The 24,556-nt window shown below is 38.5% G+C and overlaps 1 protein-coding gene across 1 annotated transcript in view; it reads left to right on the top strand.

Annotated features, from left to right (window-relative positions):
• The window catches only part of CFAP58 (cilia and flagella associated protein 58), a 104,163-nt gene extending 89,074 nt beyond the window's left edge, over nt 1-15,089 (top strand). The window contains exons 16-18 of the mRNA XM_030335515.1: nt 7,824-7,943; nt 10,288-10,421; nt 14,609-15,089. Of these exons, the coding sequence (XP_030191375.1) occupies nt 7,824-7,943; nt 10,288-10,421; nt 14,609-14,720 (366 nt within the window). The 3' untranslated portion in view covers nt 14,721-15,089. The remainder of the gene's footprint in view (nt 1-7,823; nt 7,944-10,287; nt 10,422-14,608) is intronic.
• Nucleotides 15,090-24,556: the final 9,467 nt, after the last annotated feature.

Here is a 24,556-nt window from a genome sequence, read left to right as displayed (position 1 = left end):
CATCCAACTTTTGCTCAGGTCATGATCTTGCAGTTGGTGGGTTCAAGCCCTGCATTGGGCTCTGTGATGACAGCTCAGAGCCTGGAGCCTGTTTCAAATTATGTATCCCCCACTCATGTTCTGTCTCTCTCTCTGTCAAAAATGGATAAACATTAAAATACAAATTTTTAAATTATAAGACAAAATACTAAATAAAAAATTAAAGTTTATTTATTTTGAGAGAGAGAGATGGGGGGAGGGACAAAGATAGATAGATAGATAGATAGATAGATAGATAGAGAATCCCAAGCAGGCTCTGTACCATCAGTGCAGATCCTTATGTGGGACTTGAACCCACCAACTGCGAGATCATGACTTGAGCTGAAATCAAGAGTCAGGAATTTAACCAACTGAGCCACTCAGGCACCCCTAAAGAAATTCTTAAAACGAATTTTAGATCATTTTTTTCAAGGAAAAAAATCTCAAACTTTTCCCCTTAGTATTTATTATGAAAATTGGTCACATTTTCAATGGATGGGCTTTATGTGGCTTTATCTATTAAATTTGTTCTTTGGTAGTGAGGCCCTTCTCTAATTCATGAATGTAAATATTATTTCTACAACTATTATTCCCACTAAGATCCATCTGAAATATTTCCCTCTCTACAGTCCACCAAATAAATATTGTCTCTAGTTTTGAACTACCCACACACCACACTCTATTCCTAGCACCTCTTTGGGGACCTGGCAAAACTCTGTCTTATTTTGTGACTTAGTTATTCGTTTTTCCTGTGCTGAAAAGTGAGCTCCTTGAAGTTTAGACCTTATTTATCTTTGTATGAAACTAGCAATCATATGCATAGTACTGGCACTAAATAAAAATTTAGTGAACTTGAATTTTTCTAGACGTGTTACACTATAGGGGTTAAGAGAAGTCAATACCATCATTTCTTAATAAGTGCAAAATTTTCACATACATTACATTGTGAGGTAAGGTGAAGGGTAAAACAAGCCAGCATTCCTGCTGATGAAGTTCAGGCTGGTCTAGGCAATTATATACTCTGTCCAGGACTTCACAAACATATATTTGCATTTGAGAACAAAACCTGTTGCAAAGAAATCTTTCAAGAAAGTTTGTGTTGCTTATATCAGAAAGCCCCAGAAGCATTTTTCCTATTATTACCAAAATGGTGAAGGTTAGTGCATGCAGATTTCTCATATGCCTCATAAAACACTTAATCATCTAAATCCGGAGCCAAGAACCACTGTGTAACCAAGTAGTTTCCTGCTTATAAGGAACTCAGCTGTGTAATTCTGTTTCATCCCCAGATCCAGCATCTCCCATCCTGTCTAGGGGGCTTTACCACTTCATGACATCATAAACAAGATAGGTCCAGAGTTCAGTTTAGCTGACACTTTCGTTATAAAGCTAATAAACAAGAAAGCCCCAAGGTATCAGCCATTGTTTTTTCCTTTCCTAAAGCTAGATAGAAATGTAATATGTATACAGAGTTTCTAATTTATTTTCCTACTAACAAAAAGAGGCATTTCTAGATAAATTAGGCAGTGTTCTGGAGTTGCCTTTATACAAAGAGGGAAACAGGTTTGCTTAAGATTTGAAATTTGGCTTTAGTCTTTTGTTAAACATTATGGATGTGGGTGGGAAGATGGAAAAAGAACTAAAGGCAAACAAACAGGCAAAAATAATGCATTATTTTAATTGTAGAAAAGAGTTATGTGTGCAATTAGAATTCTTGTGTTTAAGGAGGCTGTTTAAAAAGTCCACACATAGTTTAAGAGTTATGCTTGCATTTTCATGTGTCTGTGTGCACATGCACATACAAACAGAGCTTCAGAGTCAATTAATATGAATACATTTGCGAGCCTTATGAATTCAAAAAAGTATTTGAAACCACTTGCACTATCAGAAAGCCACTATAAACATTTTACTAAGAGATTGAGGTTGTATATCAAGTATTTTCCTGAGTTAATACACAATATACATGATGAAAACATTTCACTCAAAGGTATGTGGTTTATAGGACCAGCTAGCTCATTAAGGTGAATTATACAAGCTTAGCTACCTGGGAGTTGTTACCCACTGATCTAATTCAAGTAAAAGTTCTCAACATAAATATATCTCACCTCTGTTGATGTGTATTACTAAAATATGATGGATATAGTTTGCTGACAATATACTTTGCTGACAAGCAACAAAATTATTGAGCATCTAGAATGAGTAGAACACAATAGCAGGTATGAGGGACATATAGAAAGATCCATCATAGTTCTGACCTTAAAGGCTCATAATGCAACTGGAGAGAAAGCATGGATTCATATGAATTAAATACTGAAGTAATAGAACTGATATCTTGACATTTTGGAAAGGAGATTTTCTGTATATTCTCTGAGGTTGGTTCTCTAGAAGTAGTGAGTGGGGCATTTAAAGAAAAAAGAATCAACTTCATCTTGAACCCATTGGGTGAGCTAGAGTGAAGACAAGGTGGTAGTGTCTCTTTCTTTGGAGTACATGGTATTCAAGCATCTCAGTGAGTGGCTTTCACCCTGGTGGGTATAGATAAGCATGTGACTTTGGATCAGGAGCAAAGCTGCCTGATTCACATGAATTAGCCAGTTCATGGGGTGAAGCGATTATTTGCAATGCTCGCCCAAACAAATTGATGAATCCAGGGTGAACAGAATCAATGCACTGGCATTTGCCAAGCACAGATTCAGATCAAAACAGAATAAATTAGTTCCTCTTAGTCAGTTATTGCCTCAAGTAGGCGAGCTGAGGAAAAAGAGGTGTTAAGGTGCACATTGAATGTGAACTACCTTCTGTTTTCAGCTGAAGATGCAGAGCCAAAGACAGGGAATGTAAACAGACAGTGAATATGAAATTGTAGCTCGGTAGGGAAAGGAGTTCTGTGAGCAACTCAATTTCTTCCTCTGAATTGTACCCAGAATAGCGCTGACTCCTATTTGCATAGACTGTTCAGAATGCAGACTTTTAATTCATTGTCAGATAAAATACAAAGACCTGAAGTCTGAGTGACTTCGTGTCTGGAGTTTCCAATCTGGGGTTACAGACTGTCACCATGTAATGACAGCATTATTTGAAGCTAATACTGTAATTAATTTCTTACCACTCTACTCAGCCAATATTAACAATGAACCATACTGTTATCCGGCACACCTTAGCGGAGAGTTCTTGTAGCAAAAGAATCCATAACCGTGTCTGACAGTCTGTCCAACTGGGAGAATTGGATGTCTAGCAAGGGAATATTTCAGGGATGGACATAATATGGTTTATGCTTGCAAGTTGTGCTCAGCCAGAGAGAAAGCTAGTCTCCTGATGTTAATAGTCTGGCTTTTTCCAGTATAGCTGTTCACAAAATAATTTAGAGAGTGAGGCATGCTACAAAGTAATATTGATGTACATTATGAACAAACTCTGTATAAAGAAATGCCAACCTGAAGATGCAATCTTTTGTTGGTGGGGAAATAATAAACTATTTATGATTTTCTTATGACGTTTCACTGACATATGGTGCTTCTAACCCAGTGACAAATTAATTGACTTGGTTTAAAAAGAAATGGATGCAGCTTAACGAAGAAGGACAGGATATGTATCACAAGGCAGCTGGTTCTGCCACTGCTGGCTTATGGAGACAATATACATGGGACAGCTAATGAGTCTCTCTGTTGCATAAGATAGATTCTCTTTATAATAGAATTGCACGCTTTGTCTCTAAATGGGGTTATTATACACACCATTGCACAATGTTTGAAGAGCTTGGTTGGCCCTTGTAGAGGGTTAGGAGAGAAATAAATTGGAAAACAATCGTACTTAAGACCTTCAATCCATCAAACACTCCATATTTATCTAAATTACCAGCATGCTCTCCCAAAATACAAATCTGTATGATACACACAGCTAGAATGTTAATGCTGACCAGCCTTCACTCTGCTTTCATCAGTTAGGTTTTCCATTGTAAACACAGACCAAAATTCATGCATGTTGAAGCCTGGTAATGCATTTTAGCCAGTACCCCCCACTCCTTTTCCCTCTGCTCTTCCTAGTTCCACTCTCTTGGTCCCTGAAGTTTCATTTGGGATTCTCTCCACCCACCATGAACACACATCATCACTTGGCCTGGGTTATTTAACTCTTAGAACTTTTCGACTTTGAATACGCCAACAGTTATAATGGTAATTCACTCTGCTTCTTCAGTTTTCTCCACACTTATGGGTTCTCACTGTTCAGTCACTGAGTTATTTCTTTAGAATAAATCCATTTCAATTCCTTTTGCAGCCTTGAAAAAACCCCAGGAAGTGGTGGTAGGAGAAGGCAGGATAAATGGCAGCATCATTCACTCTGTATGTGAAGATTACACACCTATTAGAGGGTGTGGGCAGAGCCCATTCAGCTGGTGTAGGTCCAGAGAGCAGGGAGCTGAGTCAGGCTCTTACCTCTATGTGCTCTAACTTGGCTCTGAACCTGATTTCACCTTCTGGCTCCATTCGTCTACTGATAGTATCATGTAGCCCTTAGGAATTATGCAGCATGATTTCATCCAAATTCTTTCAGCGTTATAACATATCTTGAAGCCCCACAGGAGGCGTCACATGGAAAAAGTGATTCATGACTATATCATGAGTAGATTTTTGATTTATCACACTTTGGTCTTAAGGATACACCGTTCATTCCTGTTGACCTTGGGATGCTCACTTAGGAGACTAGATAACAATATTTGCTTCTTCCAGCCTTTCTCCTCTGTGTCTCTGTCCTCCCTGCCAAGAGCAGTTGAAAAGTGTTACACCTGGGAAACATTCTAAGGTTCTTGGAGTAAGACTATCTTTTCAGTTTAAGATGCTATTATATCCCAAACCAGATTGCTTCCTCCTTGTCATTGTGGGGTTCTTTTCAAGTCTACCTGTAATTTGGTATAGAGGAAGGGGAGCTGAAACAAATGGATGAAACAGTTTCATGGGCTTCTCCACATATTTATTACCCTCTCCAAATTGAATCTTGAAGACTTGTCAGAAGTGTTATTTTTCCAACAGAACACACATTAAGTGGCTATAACAAATAAACTCACCTCCTGACATCTTTCCCATTGCTTGCTACATCCATTTACTGGGAAGATTATATTGTAAGGTGTGATGGGAGGTGTTGTTCAACAAAGGAAAATCACCACTTTGTAATTCTATTTGTTCAAGTTTTTTTCTTTTGCGTGGGATTTTGGATTTACTTGTCATTTCTGGAATTATTTTTTAAATGGTGAGTATTATATTTCGATACATGTTTCTCCAGAATTGATTCCATCCAACTAATTCTTTTTTTTTTAATGTTTATTTATTTGTTTATTTTTGAAAGAGAGAGAGAGACAGGGCATGAGTGGGGGAGGGGCAGAGAGAGAGGGAGACACAGAATCCAAAGCAGGCTCCAGGCTCTGAGCTGTTAGCACAGAGCCCAATGTGGGGCTCAAACTCACAAACTGTGAGATAATGACCTGAGCCAAAGTGGGATGCTTCACTGACTGAGCCACCCAGGTGCCCCACCATCCAACTAATTCTTTTTTTTTTTTTTTAATTTTTTTTTTTCAACGTTTATTTATTTGGGACAGAGAGAGACAGAGCATGAACGGAGGAGGGGCAGAGAGAGAGGGAGACACAGAATCGGAAACAGGCTCCAGGCTCTGAGCCATCAGCCCAGAGCCTGAGGCGGGGCTCGAACTCACGGACCGCGAGATTGTGACCTGGCTGAAGTCGGACGCTTAACCGACTGCGCCACCCAGGCGCCCCACCAACTAATTCTTAAGTTACATACGTTCTTTTGAAAGTAGAGTCATGTTTTTTTGTGAGAAAATTTCTATAATTTGGCCAGGGGGAAAGGAAAATCCAAAGCAAATGGTAACAATGAGTAGTTAATGAATTTTCTTTTACCAATTTTTTTTTAATGACTCTCATGTTCTCTGTCAAAAACAGATTATTTGATGGCAATGCTAAGAAGACTTAGCTCCAGGTAGAAATTAGTTTCCATTTGCCTGGATGTGTCATTTATTGAGAGGGCTTTTACTTATATTTTTTTCCTTTAACACAATTACCTTAGGGAAATAAATATGTACAGAGACAAATGAGTAGACACACTAGTCTTTATCAATGTTTGTTCAAATTATTGCAGTTTAGAGAAATGGGAATCTGGAACTGAGATGCCTAGGAAATAAATCTTTCTTGTATGTAGTATCTTTAGTTCAAGAATCTGAAAACACATTACAAGCAATTAAACTTTAGAGTACAAATGGGAATTCTATATTGTTTGTTGGTTAAATTTAATTACAAAATTATGATTTGCTTTGGGTTCCTAGGAAGCCCATTCTTTCTACAAATGTGCACATCCTAGTTTTCATGGCTTTTTACCTATTCTCTCAAACCACTTCCAGGGTTCTGTTCTTCCGATGTTATATTGCTTAAAAGACTCAGTTTCCTTACTTCCTCCTTCTGATTTTTTTTCCAGCCTCTGTGACTTTTGTTCCCCAAATGTTCTTGCAACCTCTCTAAGGTCAGTGGTATCATCCTAACAGCCCTCCCCCAAGGCCCTTTTCAGTCCCTCTCAGGTTTCTTCTTTTAGCCCATCTGATATCATTGACCCATCAAATCATGCCTCCCTTTTTAAACGCTGCCATTTCTTGCTTGGGGGACATTTGGTTACTCTCCTTTGTTCCTTTTCTCTGTGTCTTTCTTCCTTACCTCCCCTGATATGCTGGATTTCCCAAAGACCTCAAGTTCCTGGCCACCCCAGAAGCCATCCTTGGTTGGTGGAGCTGCTCTCATGGCTGTAGCCATAACCCACCACCAGTTCCAATTTGCTCTTTAGTTCAAACTCTGGGACCTCATTTTCAACTCCTCTTGTTGATATCCCACTGTATCTCAAGCTCAATATATCCGGACCCCACTGATAATCAGGAGACAATGTGGGGACAATTCCCTCCCTCCTTCCCCACTCCTTCTTTCCTAGCCTCCCTGCCTCCACCACCATCACCCTCCAGCCCCCAAAGTATCCATGTTAGAAGCCTTGGAGTCTTCTTGGCCCTGCTCCTTCCTTCCTCACTTGTCTGATTTTTCACCAAATCCCACTGATTCTACTTCGGGAATGTCTTCATATCTACTTCCTTTCCAACCTAGTTGCCTTAGGTCCATCTGTTTTCATCTTCTGCTTATCCTGGTACACTGAGCAGTCTCTTCACTTTGTTCTCTGCCTTCCTGCTGGAGCTCTTCCTCTGAAGACAAACCCAGGCATGGCTTATCCTTTCCCAGACCATACAGCCTGGAACGTACCTGAGCCCAGCCTATTCTCTCCACTACTTCCTCCTGTGCACCTACTGAACTAGACTCACTTCTCCCCTGTCCTAACTCTGGACTTTGGCCTAAAAAGCTTTTCTTTTCTCCCTTTGCTTGGAGAAAACTACTATTCATTCTTCAAGCAACAAGTCAAATGACATTTTTGTGAAACCTTCCCCACTCCCTACTTTTACTGGCCACAGCACATGCCCCAATCTTGCATCATTGCCCTTGTCTCTTGGTCATGGGATCATAAGCTTAGGTAGCAGAGACTTTCCCTTCCTCATTTGCCTTATTATTTGTATCCAAATGCTGGGCACATCCTAAGCCCTTGACCAGGGCTGGCTTGATGCTCTCTTGATAGAATGTATGGTGGATGTACTCGGTGGGGCACTCTGAAGTCACCTAGGTGGCCCCACGTTCTCCTGACCGTGCTGGCAAAGGCTCTTTCCCTGTCTTGACGGGGCTGATTTTCTCCCTTATGGGTGTGCTCTCCACCAGGAAAAAGAGAAACTGTATGTGGAACTCAAGCACATCCTGGCATGGCAGCCCGGCCCCGAGGCTGCGGAACAGCTACAGATCTACCGTCACACGCTGCGGGAGAAGACCAAGCAGCTGAAAGTAAGTGGGAGCCTCAGTGCTTTCCTGGCCAGAGGACGGTCACCTGCTGGGGACCCCACAAGCCCTCAGTACAAGGAGCCCAGCTCCCAAATGCCACACTCCACGGAGGTTGGCCTGTTTTTTTTTTTTTTTTCCTTTTAGAATTCCAGTCCCAGGAGGAGCAGGGCACATCTCAGAGCTATCCCCCCACCCAGCATGTAGACTAATAGACCTCACAATTCTCTGTTTCCTGAAAGGGGGTGGTGAGTGAGTAAGGAAAGAGCTGGAGAGAGGGTGATGGTGACAGAATGGAAATTCGGGGGATGGGGTGTGTAGGGACCACCACAAGATGAGGTAGAGGATGTGGTTGGTGGGGAAGAGCAGAGGAAATATTTTAACACCATCATCCACCGAAGCAGACCACTGTGCCAAAGCAGGTTTTTGCAATTCCATTCCACCTGAAATAAATGTACAGAAAGCACGGGCTACTGCCCAGCCCCCAGGGCCCTCCTTCATGACCATCTCTCAAATAAGTTGCTATGAAAGGAAAGTAAAATCATTTTAGAATTCTGTTAGCATAATTTCCCTTCTCGGCGACTTAAGAACGTCAGCTGGGGAGATGGAATGTTTTATTATTACACGTGCTTTTTAAAAAGTTTTCTCAGAAACTGTGTGTTCCCATTATATTTGGAGCTTTACCTCCCAGACAAGTACTTAGATATTCTTGGCACGTCAGGGAAGTCTTATACACACGCATGCACAGAATGTAGCACACACCAGCTGAATTCTGGAACTTACCTGCGTGACAAGGGTGATGATCGTTGCCTTTCTGCCTGGGGTAAAATCGACTACTATAGTGCTAATCCCTTCACAAGTAGCACGTTTTACAAGCACATCCTTCTTCTTTAAAAAGGCAGATGAAACAGAAGTGTAATTAGAACATTAATTTTCAACTTCTCACTCACAGTGTTTGTTTCACACGAGTATCCCGAGACGTAGTTTGAGTTTTGCATGAGGCATAATCTTTTGATCATTTTCACCCTTCTCAACAATTGAGTATTCCAAATAAAATAAAAGCTCATTTTCTCACAGGTCTGTCTTTATGCCACTGTCAGATAGCCACACTTAGCGCTGGGTAGCATTATATGACTCACAGGAGCTTTTTGGTATTTTTAACCATTTAACTCAGGAAATCTAGATTTTTTTTTGCTCTGAGGAAATATGACCCCTGGTGGAAGAGGTTCAGAGGTGGTGGTACTGAGCCTGTCTGCTAGTTTGTCCTTATTATCTGGACTCTTTTAGGAAATGCTATTATTCATTGTTTGGAAACAGAACCTTGGTTCCTAATTGCTTAACTATTAGGCAGATTTTCTCCCAACATGAAAGTCTTACTCTTTAGCTCATGATAACATAGTCAGAATCATTTTCATAGAGATTAAAGGAAAGAGTTCAGAAGCAGGTAAACACTCAAAGGACAAAGATCCTCCTTTTGTGCAAATTTTTAAAATAGTGAGCAAGAGGAAAAAATAGGTCTAAGTCTGTTGCACGCCCCTTAGAATGGTAACCTTCCTTTCTTGCGTTTGATTTCTGTGAGGTGTGCCCCTAGCTCGGGAATGCTTTACATATTCTGGTCAGGTGAGTAAATGCCCACCCTTCTTGCCCAGCCAAGACCAGCAGCATCTATTGAACACCACAGTGGAAGAGGCAGGTAATCAGGGTTCCTATTACACATTCCCTGGACTCTCTTGCGTTCATATCATAGCTCCCTGCTTATCAGGGGAAAGCGTTACTGTGTCTGGAGAAAGAAAGAACCTGTGAAGAGTCCCAAAGAGCACAGTAAAGAGGTGATAGACATTTAGCAGAACAGCAACCTAGGAAAACACAGAAATTGAATGCCTACTTAGTGGTGGTGGTGGCAGGATGATTCCAGAATAATTTTTTTACCATAATCCTCAAATGAATCACTGTCCCTAGTGATGACTTCTCTGAATGCTTTTTAAAAAGGCTTTAAAAGCAATTTTATCCTGTATGCCTGGGAGTTTTTCTGTCTCTACTCACCATATTCTTGAAACACATTACACCATTCATGTGTGAGCCTCGTTGAATGTGGCCTGATACTTCTTTTAAGCAGAGGTTTTGTTAAGTTTGTCACTGGATTATGAGACTTCAGACCTCAGTCGGATTTTTACCTCGGTGCAGATCTTGAGAGCTGGTGGAAGTGCGAGGATTAGCTGTTAGACTTGGGCATGGTTTTGTAACACTAGCCTCAGTGAGGTAAATGGCAGCAGATTAGGAAAAATGTTCAGGAAAGGATATTGTCTCACTGCATATCTTCTGTTAATGCTGCTGTCATTTGTCACATTAGGTTTTGTCTTCGGAGCTGAATATGTACGAATCACAGAGCCAAGAATATAAATATGAAATCGAGAAACTTACCAATGAGCTGATGAACTTAAAGAAGAAATACCTAGCTCAGAAACGTAAAGAATACACTCAGAAGTAAGAATTAGTCAAATGTTATTCTAATTTTGTTATGTCTATTACCTGCTAAGAAAATAATTGGCAGACGGTCATGGAGTCACAGAATCCACTGGTCTAAAGTCGGTCACAGGGTGAACAAATGACATTTTACAGGTCCCCCCCCTGGTTTGTGTCAGGGCAAGATGCATGTCTCATTTGATACTGAGGCCTCTCCTTAGGACCCTAACAGGGATCCATTAATATCTGCTCACCGATGGACCTAATACGGAGCAGAGGAAATGTATGTAGTCTTCCCTGCCCCCCCCCCCCCACCGCCCCACTGTTCTTATGGTTTGGAGATAATTATGCCATGACAATGTTTGCAAATGAGGTTCACGGCCAGGCTTGTACAAACTAAAAGCATGTCCACACTTAAAACCACAGGTGATTTTGCTAAGGGGTTTAGGCTTGGTAAAGCTGTACTTTTCAATAATGCATTTTGTGCCATGGTAATGATGAGCCCACGAATAACTTTTACCTATGTTTTAGATAATCTAGCTCTGAACCATCTTTATGTCTAATAACTGACTTCAGTATCTGCTGGGGGTATTGACGTGAGCTCTTATTTTTCTAGGAGATGATCATGCTATCTCAGGTTAACATTTTGGGTTTCAGGATGCCTGCATGTGGAAGAGTAAATGTTCTTTTCACTTTGTTTTCATCATTTGCCTAATGCTAGGGTGAGAGAGTGGACTTGGATGAATCAATAGATTTGAACCTTGGTTTGGCTGCGTGGCATTACCCATCTAGTTAATTCTGTGGCATTACTCATCTAGTTAATTCTGTAGTACTCACATTGCGGGTTTAAGCCAAGTTTGGTGTTTCATTCACGTGGGCATTGCAGGGACATGGGGAAAGAGGTACATCCGCCTATGATTCATTAGTGGCAGCTATTTAAAGTAACTGGATGCAAATTGATTTGCCAGTAAAAATTTGCCCTTCTGGTAAATCAGAATATTCCCCTGTTTCACATTCAGATGCCAACTCCTTGGTAGAATAAAATCCTGCTAAAAATTTGAGCTAATTCCTATGGGTCTGTCTTAATGTAGGGTCTAGCAACTACCCGATACAGAATCACTGGTGGGATTTATTAAACATTCAGGTTCCCAGGCCCCATTTCCTGATGTTTGGATTCAGCAGGCTCTGGATGAGCCTTAGAAATGTGCAGTAACATCAGTCCTCAGGTGATGTCCATGCACATCTAAGCTGGAGAAGCACTGATATTAATGATGTGACTCAATGTTGGAGTGAGACACTGGTTTTATTTTAGGACAGCAAGGTTGAGCTGGTAAGATGTCAACATGGCTAGTTCCTGTGTGAGGCATGCATCCAGCTCAGTGGTCTTCAAGCATTTTTAGTGCACACTCTTATCAGTAAAACACTTTTGAACTCGTAGCACCTCCCCCAATATATGCATATATATTAAATATATATTTACGTTAAGTTTTAAAACAAAATTTTATTTTAGAATAGTTCTATATCTCCAATATATTTTAATTTTTAATGTTTATTTATTTAATTTTGAGAGAGAGGCAGAGAGAGGGGAGACGGAGAATCCCAAGCAGGGCTTGGGACCCATGAACTGAGAGAGTATGACCTGAGCTGAAATCCAAGAATTGGACGCTTAGCCAACTGAGCCACGCAGGCACCCCTATTATTTTAATTTTTAAGAAGTGTTTATTTATTTACTTTAGAGAGAGAGAGGAGAGAGAGAGGGAGGGAGAAAGTGTGAGTGAGGGAGGGGCAGAGATAGAGGGAGAGAGAGAATCCCAAGCAGACTCCGCTCTGTCAACACAGAGCCTGACGTGGGGGACTCCGTCTCATGAACTGTGAGATCATGACCTGAGCTGAAGTCAAGAGTCAGACGCTTAACTGACTGAGCCACCCAGGAGTCCTTCATTTGTATATCACATGCAAAATACTATTATGACATTGTGAGTAAATATTAGTATACTGAGATTTTGTTTTTAATTTTTAAAGACAAAATATGGGCAGAATCTGAAATACCTTCTTGGCACTTCCCAGTGGGTCATCTTACTCATTTTTGAGAGTACATGCATCTATTTTGGAGACCAGCAGTCTAGTATACACAGTTACAAATAGCTCACTTAGCTAAACAGTTAGTTATCTTTCTAGAGCTGACCAACTTCCCTACCTTGGTCCTGCAGTTTGGCCTAGTCACCTTTGACCTTATTGATCCCCTTCCACCCATAGTTTTCTGGACACTGACAGTGTGTTGAGCCCATGGAAATGCCATTCTGTTGGCTCAGTCCCTCCCATTGGCACATCTACTAAAATTGCATGGCCCCCAGCCATAGGTCTTTTGTAGGTATTTAATTAAAAGTGAACTACAGTTAAATCAAATTAAAAATTCATTTCCTTAGTTGCACTAGTCACATTTCAACTGCTAAATAGCCACATGGAGGTAGTGGATGCCACATCAGGCTCTAGATAGAGAGTTTTTCCATCATGGTGGAAACTTCTATTGGGTAGCATGGCTGTAGAATCTTTGTCTTTACCTGTCCTCTCCTTTCCCTAAATTGCTCACTTGTAGCCATTCTACCCTGGTTAGGGTGCCATTGGCAATAACATTTAGTTGGGGATCCATAAACTGGAAGTAGACAGAGAGAGGGGTTCATAAGAGAAGAGCAAAAGGATTCAAGGGCTGAATGAAAGTTTACTGAGGCAAGAACAAGAGTGCTGAGGTGGTGTGGACTGGAAGGGAGAAGGCTGAGGGAGCCATTGTGCTGGTCTGTAAATGCATTACAAAGGCAATATAAAGGAGACATCATTCCCATCAGTCAGCTTAGAGCAAGCCAGAAGCATTATGCTTAAGTTACTTCAGAGAGGAAAACTTAGGTTATTTAAGGCAAGAGAGGGCTGGAGGAGGTGGTGCTTGCTGCATCTACCGGCAGTCAGGGGGTAGACAAGTTGCCAAGCACTTGAAGGAATCCTCTTAACTGGATCCATTCAAGGCTAAAGCTTTTGTCCTATTTATGGAGGATGGTTTTTTTTTTTTTTTATAATAATGAAATCAATTCTGCTAAGAAACTGCTGGATTGATTAACCAATCTTCTTCAGGTTCTTTCCAAATGGAATAATTTAGAATAATCTCTGTGGACATTCTCCCCACACTTGCTCTTTATAAAATAGCAACTCATGCTACTTTTGCATTTATGCCTTCTTTCATTTTTCTCAAACACCCTTTTCATCATGTTTCCATCCTGACCTGCACCCCCACCCACCTGCCTCTGACTCTCCTGTCCTGGAACCCCAGGCTGGTCTAGAGTTTGTAGAACTAGTCAGATTCTCTCCCAAAAGGTGGAATTCTCTCCTCTGAGGTAAATCACTTCCAGTTGTCAAATCTAATTGGTTTTGGTCTTAGTTATTAGCTTAACTTTTATTTTTAAAAAGGGGTTCCAAAGATGTTTTCTGTAAGACCCCTGAATTCACAATAGGGAATTTGTATAAATTTAAGGTACCTCTGCAGGAAACTTGAGTGTGTGTGTGTGTGTGTGTGTGTGTGTGTGTGTGTGTGTATTTAAAGGATATCTATGTAGAAGATACATTATAGATTTTAGGGCAGGACTCCCTTTATCTGTTGCCCAATGTACTATCTTATTTATCTTTCTCAGATTTTCTTGTATCTTAAACTATTTCTAATAATAACTTCTACTTGTCTAAAGTTATAGTAAAATTTGTATTTTATAAATGTCCAAGTTTGATGAAGATACCTTACGCGTGTGGTAAATATTTATGTTTCCACTGAAAATTTGAAATAGAAAAGTTGATAAATGATGAATTCGTCATTATAACTGAGCCAAGAGAAAGATTCTTCTGATGAATCTTTGGAACTAAACAGATGTTTTATAAAACAGGAAGATGATTACAAGTCGGAAGTCTCAAGTCCATAATTGAGTTATAATGAGGTCTTATGTCCACATTTAGATCAACATTAGGAGGGCACGTTTAATTGTGTCTTTCCCTAATTTTATGTGTTATCAGCGAACACCTAATTAGATTTAAACAACCACTTTGTCTAAAACTGGAAGCTTTAATCAAAGCAGATTTCAATGGCTAACTCACCCAGGGAACTTAGAGAACACCAAACTTAGAAAGAGGAAAAAAGATGGTAAGGGAGTTAACTTTCACCTCCTCTCTTACAGAAATAAGGACAGAATATCCATGGATAACACCCTCTCAATGGCCAACCCAACTGGCCCTCGTTTTACTGGGGGTGGATTTCCCCTCTACAGGCCATCCAAAGTGAAGTCCTAACCTGAAGCTCCTGCCTGGGTCCAGTAGAGCAGCTCATGAAATTCTCTTTGAAATGTTTTGGAGGAATCTTTTTCAAATCCCTTGGATCACAAATATTTAGAGAAATCAGTGTTCAAATTCCAGGATGGAAAGAAATGCAAAACCATCATCGCCATGTACATAAAAGAGTGGTGACATTCTGCTTGGTCCACATGGATATTAACAGATTGTAATTATATCATTCAATTAGGCTGACACATTGCATAAAGCAGATCTTTTGTTGATTGATTTGAAATGCACCCTATGTCTAGACACTCTGTATAGATGAAACTTTGGATCTGAATTTCTCTATTATAAACATTGCTGTATAGGTTTTACATTTAAAAAATATTTTTGAAATGCAGTGCATTTCTTTTTAATAAGAATCTATTTTAATTATTCCTCATTAACAAGTCATTGCATGAGGTGAGAAAAAAGGACAAACTCTCAAGTATTTAAAAAGTGTTTTGAGAATGATTTCTATGTGGAATTTCTTTTCAGGCCTGGGGTATGAAAATCTATTCCAAAGAGACATACTAATAAATACTTCATCATAAAAAATAAAAAAGAACCTTTGTAGAGATTTTGATCTTTGCTTTGGTAGAGTATGTAATTAAAGTTTAAAACTACTGTGAGAAATGTTTAACATAGGATTTGATTCAGAGGAACCAAGACTTTAAAATGAGGGGTTTGGGCTGGTATCCTCTGAAGACCTTGCGTTTCTTAGACCTCCTACTTGGAGAACAGAATTATATAGGACCGGGATCTGTTTGGCTTTCAGGCTGCATGCCAACATTTGGAGTCATTGAATCCATTGTGTTTTCTTTCTGTTGAAGCCTCAATTACTTGGACGTCAGTTCAAAGTCTCCTCATTAAGGGTGCTGATTCAGTAATATTATGTGAGGACATTGTGGTCATCCCCCTCACAAGAACTTGACCTCCATGATCTTTGAAATTATAGAGGAGTAAGCAGATCAGGGTTAAGCACGGACATTACAAGTGGATCATTCCATTTGTGCTATGGGACCAAGGTCCCCACTGCAGGGAGCAGGAAACTTAATGACTCCAGGATGCTTGTTCAGATTATACAGAGAGGTGGGATTTTAGAGGGATTGTCTACATGTCCTCAGTTCACCACCAGAAGCAGACCCAAGGCAGTTATGGCCATGAAGTGATTTATCACGAAGTGATCCCAGGAAACCCACTAATAGTGGGGAAGTGGGTCTGAGAAGGGAAGGGAATCAAGCTAGGTGCAATTTGAAGTCAGGTTCCATGGTGGGAGACTGGCTACATTTCGCAGGGGGCTCTGGAGACAATGTAAAGACATCTCAGAGTTGTCCCCTTCAGGGGAAGGCAGCTGAGTATTTATAACCCTTATGCTGGCAGTCTTTGGTCAAGGACTGCTTTGGAAGGGTTCTTCTGCCTGCAGCACAGCAGGGTCCAGCAGCCTGGGGGCAGCCCTGAGACAGAAAGGGCAGTTGCTGACTATCAGCAGTGAAAATGCTAAGGGCTGGGGGTGGGAAGTGGGAGTGGGTGAGGCAGTGCCATCCTCTCTTGCTTTTCCCACAGGGTCCCAGGAGAAAAATGACAGATGGAAATCACCCTCCACTGTAGACGGTGACTCTATGATGAGGTGTGGTCATCAACTCTTTGTGTACCCAATAGGAGTGTGGAGGATGAGAATGTACCCCAGAGAATTTGCCAAGAGCACCTTAGACCTAAAGAATCATGGTGGAACCATTTCCATTTTGAAAATCACTGATGTTATCTTACCTCAGGGTCATATTTTGTTTAGACAAAAGACTTTTGCAGGTAAGGTAAAGCAAGGCAGTTATTACACATGTACAACACTGGAGATTTTCCAGTCCATTCAGGGACTTTTGAAATATATCTATTGTCAACCTCCTACTGAGTCCTTGGGTGGCTATGAGAGGTTCACTTTTTTTTTAATAAAATTTTTAAAATATTTATTTATTTTTGAGAGAGAAAGAACACGAGTCGAGGAGTGGCAGAAAGAGAGGGAGACACAGAATCCAAAGCAGACTCCAAGCTCTGAGCTGTCAGTACAGAGCCTGATGCAGGGCTCGAACTCACAAACCATGAGATCATGACCTGAGCTGAAGTTGGACGCTTAACCAACTGAGCCACCCTGGTGACCCTATGAGAAATTCACTTCCCTAGGGAAAAGGGATCTGTGATTCTTGATGTATCCTATTATGGTATAGATGGGTTCAAGTTCTGGCTCATCATAACAATAATTTGTTTTAAGGATTAAATGAATTAATGCATGGATAAGATTAGAACAATGTCAGGCACATAGTAACTGTTCAGTAAATATCTGCCATTATTATTATTACATGGTGATAACTTATGTTTTGAAATTAATAAGAATTGTCACATGATACTAATAATAACAGATAACACTATAATATTGGGATAAAGTTAGATTTGGTAATGTGATTTATAGTTGAATATCTTGTGGAAATGCCACATTGAGTACCTCATGAAAAGTTCTATATATATATATTTTTGTAACTGTGATTTGGGGACAGATCTTTCACCTTCAGAAGTCAGAGCTTCCAGAAGGAAAGACCCTGGTGGCCTCTAGCTGCCATCTTCTTGTTTTTCTCCATGGGGAGGAGAAGGGTGGTCAGCCTCTATGGATGACCGAGGTCCCATGAGCCAAGATGGCGTGTGCTCCAAGAGATGACACAGCAACTCTATAGGCTCCATAGGCTTATGTTCAAATGGAGGAGGAGTAAATTAAGACTTGAAAAGGTGGAAGATACTGCTGCTGCTTCTCATTTACTGCACACCCTGACAGCCCAGGGTATTATAAGCAATAACTACTTAGGTGCAGGTATTACTAGCATAGCCACAGTACAAAAATGAGTCATTAAAAACACTGAGATTTGCAAATCATTAAAGATAACTGTGAACTCACAGTGGGCTGAGGTGCTTTTAAAATCACAAATTTGAACTGCATTGTAAAACAACATTAGGAGATTGTACAGTAGCATCATTTTATCCTGGGGTTTTCAGAGTTTCAGAAAGGAGTCATGTTGCTAAACCAGCTATTGACTCTCTACTGGGCTGATGGGGGAACTGGTAGGGTTTCTCTGTGGATAGAGAGAGACATGATAAAATGGACTCCCTGGTCATTATTTGCTGATCATAGCATCTCAACGACTGCTCTTATAGACAGGTTTTTATTGTGCTTACCTCTAAAGAAATTGCCCAGAGCAAAGGTTTGTTGCTGTGATAAGCCATAGAGATGGAGGTAGTTATGCTAAGAGAAGGCAGCAGCAACTCTCCAATCATGGGCTGTAATTTTGCTGTAAAAATTTATCCAGGGTTGATAATTATCGTTTGATCTCTTGGCTTGCTCAGCCAGATTCTGAAGGTTGACCTAGGCCAAGATACCCATAGGAAAACACTATATAATGAATTCTGAGCAATGTGGCATTTCAGAGCCTGGGCTATTTGAGGAAAGATACTAGGTCTCTTAGTAAACATAATCAATTATACGGAGATCTGGCTGGAATAGGATCAAAGGGAGGGCATTTTAAAATATTAAAATGGTAAAATAGTTTAAAAATATATGTCACTATTTTCTTTGTGGTGGATAAGAAGTATTTTTATGGCATTATCCATTTTTAACTCCTAATTCAATGCTGTTTTAGTATACCATTTCTCGTATCTATTATTTAAAAGTTCCATTAGGATTTTGAGACCCATTAGAATTTTATAACAGTGTTAAATGTGGTATCAACAGGGTACCATTTTTCTTTTTTATAAGGAAAGATAGATTTTTCCCCTTTATTTCAAAGTACCTGATTGAAAATATGGGTAGAAAATTAGAAGATACTAATGAGCAAAAAGAAGAAAAGAGCATCAATAATCCCACCATCTATTGATATCTGTTGTTTCCTGGGGCCAATGCTCCGCTCAGGTAGCATCATTTACGTGGGTTGGCTGTTGCATTTGTTCATGCCCACCATTTGTTCTGATTGGTTGGTACTTATCATTCCCAACCATTAAATGTTTTGAATACTACCTCTGAAATACTACTATTTTAGGATCTTGAGTGTACCTTTCTGGACTTTTAAAATAAGTTACATAAATATATATTTTGTTTTTAAAAACTGAAGATGTAATTGAGATATATAATTTACATATAATAAAAGCATTTGGTTCAAGTGTGAAGTTTAGTGGTTTTGACAAGTGCATATACCCAAACAACTGCTGCCACAATCATCACCTTCCAAGAATGCCCTTGTGTCCCTTTGCAGTCAATATTCACAGCTGCCACCCCGCCTAAGCAACAATGGATCTGTTTTTCATCATTATATATTTGTTATATCTTTCTTAGACTTTCATATAAATGGAATCATACACTATACACTCTTTTGTACCTGGCTTTTTTTCGTGTGGTGTCTTTTTTGAGATTCAGCCATGTTGTTGTGTATATCAATAATTCATTCATTTTTATCGTTGAGTAATATTCTCTTATATTGATATAATACAATTTGTCCATTGATTTACCTGTTGATGGGAATTCAGATTGTTTCTAGTGTTTAGTTATTATGAACCAAGTTGCTATGAACATTTATGTACAAGTCTTTACATGAAAAAATATTTTCATTTGCCTTGGGTAAATGTTGAGGAATGAAATTGCTGGATCAAAAGGTAAGTGTACATTTAACATGATAAGAAACTGCTGAACTGTTTTCCTAACTTGATTGGATCATTTTACATCCCTACTAATATTGTGTATCAACTGTAATTACTCTAATCCTTGTCAATATTCAGTATTGTCAGTAGTTTTGAGCCATTCTTTTGGATATGTAGTGATACCTTATTGCGGTTTAAATTTGTATTTCCTGATAATAATATTAAGCATTTTTCATGTGCTTTTGGTCATTTGTATGTGATGTATCTTCAATCATTTATTCACTTTTTATCATATTAGATTGTAGAAGTTTTTTGTATATTCTGGATACAAAACCTTATTCAGATATATGAATTATTAATATTTTCACTCAGCTTGTGACTTATCTTTCCACCTTCTTAATGGTGTATCTTGAGGAGCAGACATTTAAAATTTAATAAGATCCAACTTATTTTTATTTTCTTATGTGGTTTGTACTTTTCTTGTCCTAAGTAATTTGTGCCTATTCCAAGATAGTAATGATTTTTTAATCTGTTTTCCTCTAGAAGTTTTAGCTTTTATGTTTATATTTATAATCCATTTATAGTTAATTTTATGTATGGTGTGAGGTTAGAGTAGAAGTTCATCTTTCTTCCATGTGGATATCCAGTTGGTCAGTACCATTTACTGAAAAGACTGTCATTTTCCCATTGAATTGCCTTGGCATACTTGTAGAAAACCAATTGACTATTCAACTAGTTCTATTTATGAACTCTCTGTTCTGTTCTGTAGTTCCATATCTATTTCTCTTGGTAACAATAGCTTTATAGTAAGTCTTAAAATTAGATGGTATAAAATCTTCAACTTTTTTCTTCTGTAGGATTATTTTTATTATTCTAGATCTTTTGCATATCTATATACAGCTTAGAATCAGCTTGTCAATTTCTACAACAAAGCCTGCTGGGAATTTGGTTGGAATTGCCCTGAATCTATAGATTGATTTGGGGAGAATTGTCATTTTAACAATATTCAGGCTTAATCCATGAATATAGTATATGTTCTCATTTATTTAGTTTTAATTTTCTTAATTTTTTCTTAAATTTTCTTTAATTTTATTTATTTATTTATTTTTATTTTTATTTTTTTTTTATTATTTTTTTTTAATTTATTTTTGGGACAGAGAGAGACAGAGCATGAACGGGGGAGGGGCAGAGAGAGAGGGAGACACAGAATCGGAAGCAGGCTCCAGGCTCTGAGCCATCAGCCCAGAGCCTGATGCGGGGCTCGAACTCACGGACCGTGAGATCGTGACCTGGCTGAAGTCGGACGCTTAACCGACTGCGCCACCCAGGCGCCCCTCTTTAATTTTTTGAAAGAGACAGAACTTAAGTGGGGGAGGGGCAGAGAGAGAGGGAGACAGAAATTTGAAGCAGACTCCCGGCTCCGAGCTGTCAGCACAGAGAACACACGATCATGACCTGAGCCAAAGTCGGATGCCCAACCGACTGAGCCACCCAGGTGCCCCTATGTAGATAGTTTTAAGTTTCTTTAAAAATAGATATTGCACATATTTTGTTAAATTTATGTCTAAGTGTTCTGATTTTCTGATGCTACTATAAATGGTATTTTAGTTTTTACTTTCCATTTGTCATTGATATGTAGAAATGCAACTGATTTTTCTGTAATTGTTTACATTCTAAGATGTTACTAAATTAATTTTTTTATAGCTTTTTGGGATTATGTAAGTTATTCTATGAACATAAACATATTTTCTACAAATAAGGACCGTTTCTCTTTGTTTCCAGTCAGTATTCTTTTTATTATTTGTTTCTTTGCTCATAATTGCCATACTTGTATTAGCCAGGACTTTTAGTACAATGTTAAGTTGAAATGGTGAGAGCAGTATCTTGTCTTGTTATTGATGTTAGCTGTAATATACTTCAACATGAAGTATACTGTTAGCTGTAGGATTTTCACAGATGCCTTTTATTGGGTTTATTTCTTGTTTGCTAAGAGGTTTTAATCAGGCATGTATATTGAATTTCATCAACCCTTTTTTTGCATGTTGAGATGATCATGTTTTTTCCTCTGTTGTTAACATGGTAAATCACTTTGATTTTCTTTCTTTTTAATTTTTAAATTTTATTTAAATCCACATTAGTTAACATGTAGTATAGTAATGGTTTCAGGAGTAGAATTTAGTGATTCATCACTTACATATAACACCCAGTGCTCATCCTAACAAGTATCCTCCTTAATGCCCATCACCCATTTAGCCCATCCCCCTGCCCAACACCCCTCCAGAAGCCCTCAGTTCTCTGTATTTGAGTCTTTTATGGTTTGCCTCCCTCTCTCTTTTTATCTTGTTTTTCCTTCCCTTCCCCTGTGTTCATCTGTTTTTTTTCTTAAATTCCCCATATGAGTGAAATCATATGATATTTATCTTTCCATGACTGACTGACTTTGCTTAGTATAACACACTCTAGTTCCATCCATGTTGATGCAAATGGCAAGATTTAATTCTTTTTGATCACTGAGTAATATTCCATTGTGTGTATATACATCTTCGTTATCCATTCATCAGTCGATGGACATTTGGGCTCTTTCCATAACTTGGCTTTTGTTGATAAATCACTTTGATTTTCAAATGTTAAACCAATTTTGCTTTTTTTGGGGGTAAACTGTACTTTGTCATATTATCATTTTTATGTATTTATATATTATTGAATTAGACTTACTAATATTTTGTTAAGGACTTTTTACAAATATGTTTATGAGTTTTATTGGGCTATAGTTTTCTTGTAATATCTTTCTCTGATTTTGGTATTAAGAGTTTGCTGGCCTCAAAAGCTGAATTGGGAAAGCTCCTTCTCCTCTACTTCCTGAAATACTATGTGTGGAATTGGTATTATTTCTTCCTTATATGTTTTACATAATATTCCAGTAAAGCCATCTGAAATTACAATTTTTCTTGTGTGGCAGTTTGAAATAGATATAAGGTTATTCAGTTTTTCTGTTTTATCTTGCATCACTTTTTATACTTTGTGTCTTTCAAGGAATTTGTGTATTTCATATAAGTTTTTGAATTTATTGACATACAATTTTTCAGAATATTCTTTTACTACTCTTAACATGGCTAAGATCTGAACAAATGTTTCATTCTGGATTTTGGTAATTTGCATTTTCTCTCCTTTTTTCTTTATGAGAGTCTAGAGTTTATCAACAAAATTTTATTGATATTTCCATAAAACCAGCTCTTTATTTCTTTAATTAGTCTCTATTGTCAGTTTTTTATTTCAATGACTTCTGCTCTATACTTAGTATTTTCTTCTAGTTACTTTGGGTTTAATTTTCTCTTGTTCTTATAGCTTCTTAAGGTAATTGATTTTAGCCCTTTCCTTCTTTTTTTTAAATAGCCTTTAAAGCTACACATTTTACTCTAAACTCTGTTTTAAATGCATCCCACCCATTTTAATATGCTGTGTTTTCATTATTATTCAGTTTAATTAGTTTCTACCTTCTTTTATGACTATTTCTTTTACTCATGGGCTGTTTAGAATCATGTTTTTAAATTTACAAACATTTTAGTGCTTTTCCAGATAGCTTTTTGTTATTGATTTTTAATTTAATTCTGTTGTCATCAGAGAACACAACCTGTATATTTTATTTAATTTTAATTTAATTTTATTTTTATTTCATTTCACTTCATTTCATTTCATTTCATTTCATTTCAGTATATTTAACATACAGTGTTACATTAGTTTCAGGTGTATAATATAGTGATTCAAAATTCCATACATCACCCAATGCTCCTCACAACAAGTGCACTCCTTAAACCCCATGATCTGTTTCACCCATCCCCCCCACCTTCCTGTGGGCCAGAATATGGACTTAGTTCTTGTTCTTTGTGCACTTGAAAAGAATACGTATTTTCCTTCTCTTTGGTGGAGTATTGTATAAATGTCAATTAGGTCAAGTTAGGCAGTAGTGTAAATTGTTGCTGATTTTCTTGTTTTATTGATTACTGTGAGTGGAGTGTCAAATCTCCAAATGTGATTGCGGCTTTGTCTGTCCTCTGTTAGTTTTTGCTGTGTGGATTTTGAAGATTTAAAATTAGTGTATAAATACTTAGGATTGTGTCTTCTTGAAATATTGACCTTTTTATTATGAAATATCTCTCTTTATTGCTGGGAATACTGCTTGTCTAGAAGTCTGCCTTGTCTAACATTAATATAGTCACTCCAGCCTTATTATTTGTAGAGTTTTCATATCTTTTTATATCCTTTTACCTTTAATGTGTATGTTTTTTTTTTAAGTTTTCATTTATTTACTTTGAGAGAGGGGTTGGGGATAGGCAGAGAGAGAGGGAGAGGGAGAGAATCCCAAGCAGGCTTTTCATTGTCAGTATGGAGCCTGATGTGGGGCTGAACTCACGAACTGTGAGATCATGACCTGAGCTGAAATCAAGAGTCAGACACTTAACAGCATGAGCCACCTAGGCACCCCTACTTTTAAGGTATTTGTATCCTTATATTAAAATATACTCACTGTGGATAGAATATAGTGGGGTATTGCTTTTTTTTCAAGTTCAATGTGGCAGTATTGCTCTTTTTAAAATTTTTTTTAATGTTTATTTATTTTTGAGAGAGAGAGAGAGACAGACAGACAGACAGAGCATGAGTGGGGGAGGGGCAGAGAGAGAGGGAGACACAGAATCCAAAGCAGGCTCCCGGCTTCGAACTGCCAGCACAGATCCCAATGCGGGGCTCAAACCACCAACCGTGAGATCATGACCTGAGCCAAAGTCAGACACTTACCCGACTGAGCCACCCAGGAGCCCCAGTCTTGCCCTTTTAATTGGAGGAATTAGACCCATTACATTTAACATAATTATCAATATTTTTAGGTCTACCATTTTACTGTTTGTATTGTATTTGTTCCATCTTTTCACTGTTTCTCTTTTCCTATTTGCTTTTGTACTGAATTTTCTTTTCAGCTTTATTGAGGTATAATTGACAAATAAAATTGTAAGATATTTAAAGTAAAATATACAGCATGATTATTTGATGTATGTATACATTATGAAAGGATTCCCCCATTGAGTCAATTGACACATATCCATCATTTCATACATTTACCTTTTTGTAATTTTATTTAAGTTCTACTC

Source organism: Lynx canadensis, chromosome D2 (assembly GCF_007474595.2).
Source record: "Lynx canadensis isolate LIC74 chromosome D2, mLynCan4.pri.v2, whole genome shotgun sequence".
In the NCBI taxonomy this organism is placed as follows: domain Eukaryota; kingdom Metazoa; phylum Chordata; class Mammalia; order Carnivora; family Felidae; genus Lynx; species Lynx canadensis.
Note: the sequence above shows the minus strand (reverse complement) of the source record. Positions and strands in the feature narration are given on the sequence as shown.